The sequence below is a fragment of the Acyrthosiphon pisum genome, chromosome A1 (assembly GCF_005508785.2).
Source record: "Acyrthosiphon pisum isolate AL4f chromosome A1, pea_aphid_22Mar2018_4r6ur, whole genome shotgun sequence".
Taxonomy (NCBI): Eukaryota; Metazoa; Arthropoda; class Insecta; order Hemiptera; family Aphididae; genus Acyrthosiphon; species Acyrthosiphon pisum.
In genome coordinates, this window is record NC_042494.1 from 127,300,686 (window position 1) to 127,310,471 (window position 9,786).

At 26.5% G+C, this 9,786-nt stretch overlaps 1 protein-coding gene across 2 annotated transcripts; it reads left to right on the plus strand.

Annotated features, from left to right (window-relative positions):
• The first annotated feature begins 2,308 nt into the window (after window positions 1-2,308).
• On the plus strand, window positions 2,309-6,345 carry LOC103310404 (kelch-like protein 2). Of its 2 annotated transcripts, none has more exons than XM_016807508.2 (10): window positions 2,309-2,821; window positions 2,880-3,108; window positions 3,182-3,357; window positions 3,438-3,531; window positions 4,620-4,734; window positions 4,847-4,950; window positions 5,019-5,339; window positions 5,415-5,555; window positions 5,620-5,884; window positions 5,960-6,345. In XM_016807508.2, exons 1-10 carry the CDS (start codon window positions 2,649-2,651, stop codon window positions 6,166-6,168), a joined length of 1,827 nt encoding a protein of 608 aa, XP_016662997.1. In that variant the 5' UTR covers window positions 2,309-2,648; the 3' UTR covers window positions 6,169-6,345. The 2 variants fall into 2 exon arrangements, with proteins under 2 accessions (XP_016662997.1, XP_008186836.2); XM_008188614.3 differs by having other exon boundaries at window positions 2,310-2,821; window positions 4,620-4,776.
• Window positions 6,346-9,786: the final 3,441 nt, after the last annotated feature.

The window sequence follows — 9,786 nt, forward strand, 5'->3', positions numbered from 1 at the left end:
TTTTTATTTATAAGCATTTAAAGTTCAAATTTGACAACATATTATGTAAAAATCACGAAAATTCGTAAATTATTTTATGCTAGAAATTCATAAAAAATTTTCCTTTTATATCTAAGATTTCAAAATTTAATACAAGGCTCATAATATATTTTTACAATAGCAATTGAAAAATAAAAGAAATATATAGTCACGATTTTTTTTTTATAAGCATTTAAAGTTCAAATTTTGACTAAATACGTAAAAATTACGGCAATGTTCAAATTATCTTAGACAGAAATTCATAAAAGTTTTTCTTTTTAATTCTAAGATTTGGAAATTTAATACAAGGCTCCTAACATATTTTTACAATAGCAGTTGCAAAATAAAAGGAATACATTGTCACAATTTTTATTTATAAGCATTTAAAGTTCAAATTTATACGAAATATGTCAAAATTGCGAAAATTTGCAAGTAATTTAGTGGTTGAAAAATCGTAAAAATTTTTTCTTTTATAACTAAGTTTTTAAAATTTGGTACAAGGTTCTCCATAAGTTTTTCTTTAAAAATAATATATCCTAGACTGACAAATCATCTCCGTTCAGAATCGTTTTCGTATACAATGATATAATATCATTGGATTCAAATTTAATTCCATCCATTACAGTAACCCACTTGTAACCTACTGTACAGCAGAGCGACATCCACGACTTACCCGCCTTTTTTTTTAACATTGAAAATAAAAAATAAAAAATTTGATTTCAATTTTTTAGATATATTCAAAATAGCCAATTTGTGAATCTGATTATAAAAACAATAATTTTGATACCAAAAACATTTAGGTATCTAAGTCAAGTAGTTTATTTTTGGAATTTTTGATATATCAATATTTTTTTGATTAAATGAATTTGAAACGTAGACGTAAGTTATTATAATAACTTCTTTCAAAATATTCTTTTTGGAAATTTGCTGACATGAGTATATTAATTCTTAAATTATTTACTAATCATATAATTTTAACAACTTTTTCATACGTTTAAGTAGCGTCATTTTTTTTTCGTCAAGTCTTTCTGTTTTTCTGTTACACCTTGTATACTAATATAGTATACTTTATTTGTCATATTTTTTGAATAAAATATAAAAAAGTTGTTTTAAATTGTGTTAAATTAAAATTGACTATTGTATTCATTTTTATAAAATTTACCTAATTCACTATAAGTCTTAAATGTTAAATTGTCATAAAACATTTTTGCTCAAAAAGGTCATAAATGCCTCGCATAGTTATAATTAAATTTAAATGCCAAGAAAATGCAGAGCTTAAGTACCCTCAGTTTTTTTTATTGAAATTGCGCCTATGCATATTATCTTGATATTTTATTATTATCTTGTTATATTATTATTTTACTATTATGCTTTAGCAGTACAATATTGATATTTGTCAGTACCTCAGTATATTAATTTGTATGCTCACACGTGTATTTTAATAGGTGAGCGAAACCCTAAAACGACACCAACAGTGTAAAAAAATTAGCGACACTAACGACGGGTTAATTTAGGCCAAGTTGACTAAAATTGACAAAATAATTTTGTGATAGCAATAATAAGTATGAAATATGTTATATTATGAATACTAATTCAGAATAATAACACACACTAATCTATGTGTTAAATTGTCTAATATAATATATTTATAATAATAATTAAAATTGGTACTTACGTAATAATCGTTAGATCATTGTGGGCTCGATTGTGGGTGTTCGCGTAAAAACAAAATAACATAAATAGTTTGAGCATCAAGTATAGTGCCGCGTCCGTATGAAATGTAAACATAATAATAATCGTTATCGATAAAAGTTGACGACGACGGTCGACGACAAACAAAAATTGAAAAACAAAATAATTCCCAGAATAATAATAACGTTCGATTCCTATAAAATACTAAAAATAGTACGTTTTATTAGAGACGTCGGATTTATATGTCCCAACGGTCGACGTGGCCAGGAAAGCGCAAATAAAAGAGTAAAATAATTTTTTGTCCGTTTATAGAGACGAAAAAAGAGAAAAAAATTGCCGCCCTAGGCTACAGCCTAGTTAGCCTAATGGTAAATCCGGCACTGGGTATGATCGTATCTTTTTGACTGTCAGGTCCCTAGGTAAACACGTGATGTAGTGCAGTGTACTGTATGTATGGTATACTGTATGTCTGTATAGTAGTAATAAGTAATAACATTGATTAAAATATAATATTATGATATTATATATTAAAATATTAATTATTATACTATTGAATATTATATTACAATTTAATTAATTTAATCAATGGTAATAATTTAATGACAAAAATATTATGATAATACGAGTGAGCAAGTGACGTGTTGCGTGGACTTGGACCAAATCTGGACTTTTGCGATCAAACCATGTCGTTTATATCATGGACAACGGAGTACTAAAGTTAGGTTATAGTCTAGTAGTGTATTATTGTTCTATGGTAATAGCCCGTGGCCGTGTACCTGTATAATTTCTACATGTATAATATTATTATATTAATTATCTTAAATCGTTGTGTCTACGCCATAGATTGACCTAACCTCATAAACTACCTAATTATTATTATTAATTTTCTTCATACTTATTTTTTAACGGTTTCATGTCCATAACGTCATATTAAAATTATGGATGCCATACACAGTTCATCAGACAGTTCATTAGACAGCTCATCAGATAGTTCATCATATTATGCGAGTGATCAAATGTATGTTTTGAAATCCAGTGGATTTGAATCAAAAATCTACACAAACGAATCTCACATTGTTGAAGCATTTGAATTCCTACAATCTTTACGCGAGTATGTTATGACAATTAAGTGCTGTAGAATAAATATTCATAACAAATGTTTGTTTTAGGGATCAAGTTTTTTGTGATATACGGCTAAAAGCTGATGATGATACATTTGTTTTTGGACATAAAATTGTATTAATGTCCGCTAGTCAATATTTCCGGGCTATGTTCACTAATTTTAGTGAACGCGAAAAAGATATTATTGATATAAAAGAGCTAGATTCCACCGTTTTAAAAAAATTAGTAGATTATATTTATACTGGGAAGATATTGATCAACAAAGAAAATGTACAGGTAATAGAAAATATTTTATTTGTTTTGGACGTTCATTAAAAATCATTTAAATGCATTGTTATTATTTCTCAAGGTATTGCTACCGGCTGCAAATCTCTTACAGTTAGAATATGTAAAAGGCGCATGTGCTAAATTTTTACAGAAACAACTGGATCCATTAAATTGTCTTGGTATTAGATCATTTGCTGATTTACATAATTGTTTGGAATTGTTTGCAAGTTCTGAAGAATACATTAGGAAAAAGTTCCTGTATGATGAATTTAATCACATTTTCTAGTTTTGTCATTAAACTGTATAAAGATATAAAGATTAATGATTATTATTTTCAGAGATGTGGTTAACGGTGAAGATTTTCTATCTCTACCAAATGAAGATTTGATTAAGTTCATCTCTGGTAATGTTCTTAACGCACCTGAAGAAAAAGTAAGTAAATTTAGTAAACCTAGATTCATAATAGGTAGTACCAATGTGTATATTATTTTATTATATGTGTTGTAAGATCAATTTACTTACATATTATTATATTTATAAATTATATTTAATACTAGCTGTTCCGGCAATGCTTTGTTATTGTTAGATTTAATTATTATTATTAATTAATAGTCATTTATTATTTATTTATCTGAAATATAATATATCTTCAAAAATTGAGGGCTTTGTCCTGATTATGGTAGAAGGCTATCTATGAGGTGATAAATTTGTACTTCTACCTTAAAGGTGGACATACAATTTCCCTCTCTAATTATTTTCACCCCAAACAAAGTCATATTAAAAATGCTATTGTATTTACAAACATTATTCAAACAATCTAAAATATTATGACTATTATGAGGGTTTTTATTTTATTAGTAATAAATGTACGTGTCATTCTGAGTATTTGGATAATCCCCTTCCCTGCGAATTTTAGCGGTTCTGGACGTTTCTCCCCCGAAACATTTTTTTTGAGCGTTCATAGACATTGTTAGTACATGATTTTTGTTTCATGAAACTTTTTTTTTTGCATATTTGGATGTTTTTTCATTTTTTGTTCATTTTGTTAGTTTTAATGCGTATTTGTTTATATTTTGGTATGTTTAGAATTAGATTTCATAATAGAGCCCTAAAATATGTGCATGTCTGCAATCAACATCGTTGCGTCGCCGCAACAATTGATCAAATTAATTAATCAAATTTTCGAAATTTCATATTTTTTTAAATAAATGTTTAGTAAATTATTTTAAGTTTATTGTAAATAAAATATTGCATTAAAAAAATAATTACATTTATTAATTATTTAAAGGGCATTATTGTGATAAAATCAATTTTTTATAGGCATTTTTGGATATTAGAGCATTTAATTCCGAACCCTAGTCATAATTTATAAAATCAGCTTTTAACAAATTTTGAACAAGATGATCATTTTTTATGTGGGTTGGATAATAAATAAGTGTAATTCTTAGCAAAAAAATATTGAACTGCTTATATTGTATAAGTGCATTTAAATATATTTTAATTTAATTTGTTTGTTTTAGGTATATGAATGTGTTATTGATTGGGTAAAGCATAGATTAAATGATAGATCCGATAGCTTACCTGAATTAATGGAACATGTACGACTACCATTAGTATCTTTAGAGTATATATCAAGTAATGTAGTCAAAGAACCTCTTTTTAAAAATCTTCCTAAAAGTATGTTTTGTTCATAAATACCTTTATTGTAATATTTTAATCTTGTATAGTTTTAATATTTTGTTTTTAGGTAAAGATTATTTAACTGAAGCTTTTCAATTTCATGCATTTAAGACACAACAGCTAACTATTCCACAAACTATTCGAAATACGCCTAGAATGTCTGGACAAAAAGTATTATTGTGTTTTGAATTTTGATTAATTTAACTTAGCAATAACATTTATTTATTTAATCTTATCAGGTTATTCTAGTGTTCGATAGTTCATTACATGCCCATTGGTATGATCCAACAACTAACTTGTGGCAGCTTTTACAAGATAACTGTTTGATGGATTCTGTTAATCATGGTTCTAATGATTATTATTATGATGATTATTCTCACCGTTCTAGGGTTAAAATAACCTTAATTAAAGAACATTTTGTTGTTATTTATAAATTATGTGACTCATCTATAAGAATTCTTGATTTATCTTTAAAATTCCCAAGTTGGGTAACTTTGGTCGACACCTTAGTTTCCAGAAGGAATTATGGATTTGGTGTATTAGATGATTGTTTATATGCATTAAGTATCACATATTGTTATTAACATAATTTATATTGTAAATTTATAAAATAATGTAATAATATAAAATGTTAGGTAGGCGGATATGGAAAAGATGGATATTTGAATAGTGCAGAGGTTTACGATATGAATAATCAAGAATGGCGAATGATAGCTAATATGTCCACTAAGAAAAAACATTCAAGTCTTGGAGTACTCAATAATCTTTTATACGCAGTAAATTTAATTTAAATATTTTGTTTTAAATTTATAAAAAAATGTTAATTATTCATTTGTGTAGGTAGGAGGAAGTTTTAATGATGATTGTGATATTGATACACATTTCAAATCTGCCGAATGTTATGATTCCAGTCTTGACAAATGGACAATAGTTCCCGAAATGTCAGCACGTCGTTCTGATGTTGGTGTATGTGGAATGGATGGTGTATTATATGCCGTTGGTGGTTTATATGAAGGTTGTTGTCTTAAAAGTGTTGAAGCATACAAACCAAGTTCTGGAGTTTGGACCTCTATTGCTGACATGATTATCGCCCGATGCGGTTCTAGTAATTAAAATCAATACTTTTTTGAATAATATCTTTGTAAAATTGTATTAAATTAAAATACATTTTTTAATCTAGGTGTATTCGCAATAGATGGTTTGTTATATGTTGTGGGTGGACATGATGATGTAAATGGTGATTCAGAATATCCATTTCGGTCTGATTGGTTAGAAATATACGATCCTAGCACTACTACCTTGTCTGTGGTAAAAATGTTGAAAAGTATGAAGTATACTGTTGGTGCAGTTATCGTTGATAAGGCATTAGTCACCAAATTTCATAGTTAATTAGTATATATGTCCCATTGTTCATATGTAGATTATACACAAATACAAAAGGGAATTAATAATATTTTGTAGGAAATTCAATATAATTTTGTGTAATTTATGATAAGCTCTATTGATCGGTATATTATCAATTTCTATTAAATTATTTGATCAAATAAAGATGCTTTGAAATTAAAATTGAAGCTTATATAATGTTTTGTCTAAATATGTATAGCATAATCTTGGAAATGAATTATGTGTCTTGTATTGCTGGTCAGAGTAGACGAGTGAATCCAATTCACTCTAGCTACCCTTATATTTTATAAACGAATCAATTTTTAAGACATTTAATTGAATCTGATTGACCTAATTATGTGTAACGCTCAATGCGTTTTTCACAAAAGTGTATTAATTGCAATGTATGTGTGTCAATGAATTGTAGTTGTTTATTATCAAAATTCTACCTCTATCTGATATCTATATTTTCTCAACAATTCTCTAAAAAATATATTTTACTATTAAAAATAATAGGTGATTTGCAGCCATTATTCTACAACAGTGTTAGGACTTTAACGAAACGTCATTATAACCAATATGCATGATTATGAATTTCAGTGGTACTAACTTATAACGACTTAATTTCATATTTTCAAAAAAATATTGATAAGTACCTGCTTTAAAATATTCTAAAAAATTAACTACTTGACTTAGATAAATGTTTTTACTATTAAAATTGTTCTTATAATGATATTTACAAATTGGCTTTTTTTTTCAGTATTAAAAAATAAAAAAATACATTTTTTTTTTATTGGTCTTGAAATTTACACAGTAAAATTTCCGCTTTGACAACAGGGGCCATTAGCGTTACATATTTTTGACAGACAGAGACAAAAGAAATAATAATAAAAAAAAAAAGATAGTTTATAAATAAGTCAGTAGGAAATGAGTAGGAGTAGGTACCTATACAATTTTAGATTTTACAAAATGTAGACTATAAATAGTGTAAGAAAAAAAATTTAAAAAAGGTGGGTAAGTGGATATTGCTCTACTGTACAGTAGGTTACAAGTGGGTCACTGTATAATGGATGGTATTAAATTTGAATTCAATGATATGATATAATTTTGTATGAAAAACGATTCTGAGCGGTGACGGTTTGTCAGTGTGGATATTTTATATTATATTTATATTGTTATTACTTATTATTACTACAGTACGCGGTAAGTTGAATTAATATTATAAAATTACAATAAAATACCTAAAATCGTTATTCTTGGTCATTTAATAATTAATATGTAATTTCCTCCAAATTTAAGTATAAAATAACAGTTATAATATTTTTAAAATTTTTGATTATAGTATATATATATTGTTGTGAATAAAGTAATTTATTTAAAACCTACTTACGTGGAACCTTGTCATAAGTTTTCAATCCTAGCTATAAAAGTAGATTATTTTATAAATTTTAAACTACAAAATCATTTTAAAATTTAAAATTTGACGAATGTTATCAAACTGAAATTTTAATGCTTATACAAAAAAAATTGTGAGTGTATTTTTAATATTTTTCGACTGTTATTTAAGCAATATATCATGAGCCTTGTATTAAATTTTGACGCTTTTTATACCAACAAATTTTATTGATATTTATAGAAAAAAAAAACAAAAAAAATTGAAATTTGAAATTGTCCGTAAACAGCTCAAAATATTTTGAAAATGTTATCAAGTTTAAACATATGGTATAAATCTCAAGTGTCTACAAATATTCGTTTTTAAATTACCTACAACAAAATAAGAAGATCTCTACATGAGAAATAGAGTGAATATCCAATGTTGTAAAAATATGAACTTTAAAGCTCATATAAATTTAATGTGACTTTCTTGTAGACATTTTTTTTTTTTTGATAAAGGTAGACAAACAGTTTGTTACTTATGAGGAATCTTGTATATTACATTTTGAAATCTTAGATTTAAAAAGAAAACTTTTTATGAATTTCTAACTCAAAATAATTTGCAAATTGTCATTTTTACATATTTTGTCAATATTTCAACTTGAAATTATTATAAAAAAAAAAATTGTGACTGGATTTTTAATATTTTCCATCTGCATTTAAAACAATATTTTAGGACCCTTCTATTAAATTTTCAAACTTTTACCCAACAATTAACGTTTTATTGACATTTATAAAAAAAAAACTTATAAAAGTTGGAAACTGAGTAAAAAATATATAATATTTAATCCGTACACAGCGTAAATCGTCAAAATATTTTGAAAATTTGTTCATGTATATAGAAAAGGCTAAAATAAACATTTGGTGAAAATTGCATGTACCTATCATTTGTTTTAGAATTACATCAAAAACCAAAATCGATTTTATCGGAAACCGATCTTGCGTTAAAATTTTCGGTTTTCCTTTATTTTTTTTTTGTTTTTCCTGGCGCTTTTAAAAATTTTAAATTTTGACCTCCTCAATGCACTGCACCAAAAATATTCACTTTCCATTAAACAAGATACTGAAGTGGAAAATCGAAGTATTATTTTCGTGTCACAGACATAAATAAAAAATAAAAAAACATTCATCATTGCAATACCAGTACATACATTCAACGCTCCGCTCAGAATCTAATATTGATTAGAACAAAAGTTATTTCATCTGTCAGGTCTTCCTGTATATGATGTACCTATATTAACAATAATTTCAATTATATATTTATGTACCTACTATATTTTTATATGAGTGAAACAAGTAACAGATTAAGAAATATAACTATCACAACTTTACTATTTTAACATGATTTTTCTCTACATTAAATTATATTTATTTAAAATACTGCTAATTCAGACTTTAGGATTACATAGTCTATCTCTTCTGAATTGCCCAAATCAATAATGTCGTTACAATTATTTTCTTAAAGCTGGAAAATCTAGATTGTCAATGTTTTGTATTTTCTTATTTTCTAGGTCTTATTATTTGTTTAATATTATTAATTATTGAATAAACATTGAAATATTTAATAACAGTTTTTTGAGCAGCACAATTTGACTGAAATATTGTCGGATATTTTACGCGCTCCCGCTTGTCTTATAAGTTATAACAAATTATAAACAAAAAACAACGTAAGCCCACTCGCCTTTCGTGGGCAGTCTTTTATCCTGCCAAAGACTAAAAGAAATATTTTTATTCCGTGTTCGAAGTTATTTTGTCGATTTGTAATAAAATATTATTAGGTATGATCATGACGTATCTCGTATCTGTAACCTGTTCTATACCAACATTAAATAAGCCAAAGATTAATTCACAATATTACCTATGTTATATTGTTATAGCTATTAGCTGGGAATGTTGGAACACAATAGTGAAGTACCGACTTATTCTATTCCTCGATATACAGTATAATACAACATTTTTGTATTTATTGATAATTTTTACTTTAAAATAATCGAAATATAATAGATTTTATTATAGTCTTATTTTTTGGGGGTGCACATTTTAAATTTGGGGATGCACAAGTCACCTGTGCAACCCCCTAGTTGCAACAATGTAACACATAATTTTAGTTAAGAGGACGTTATACCTGCATGTGTTGTCCTTATCTTACTAAGTGCGTAACATAGCAAATCCTACGCTCAGCAGAACACG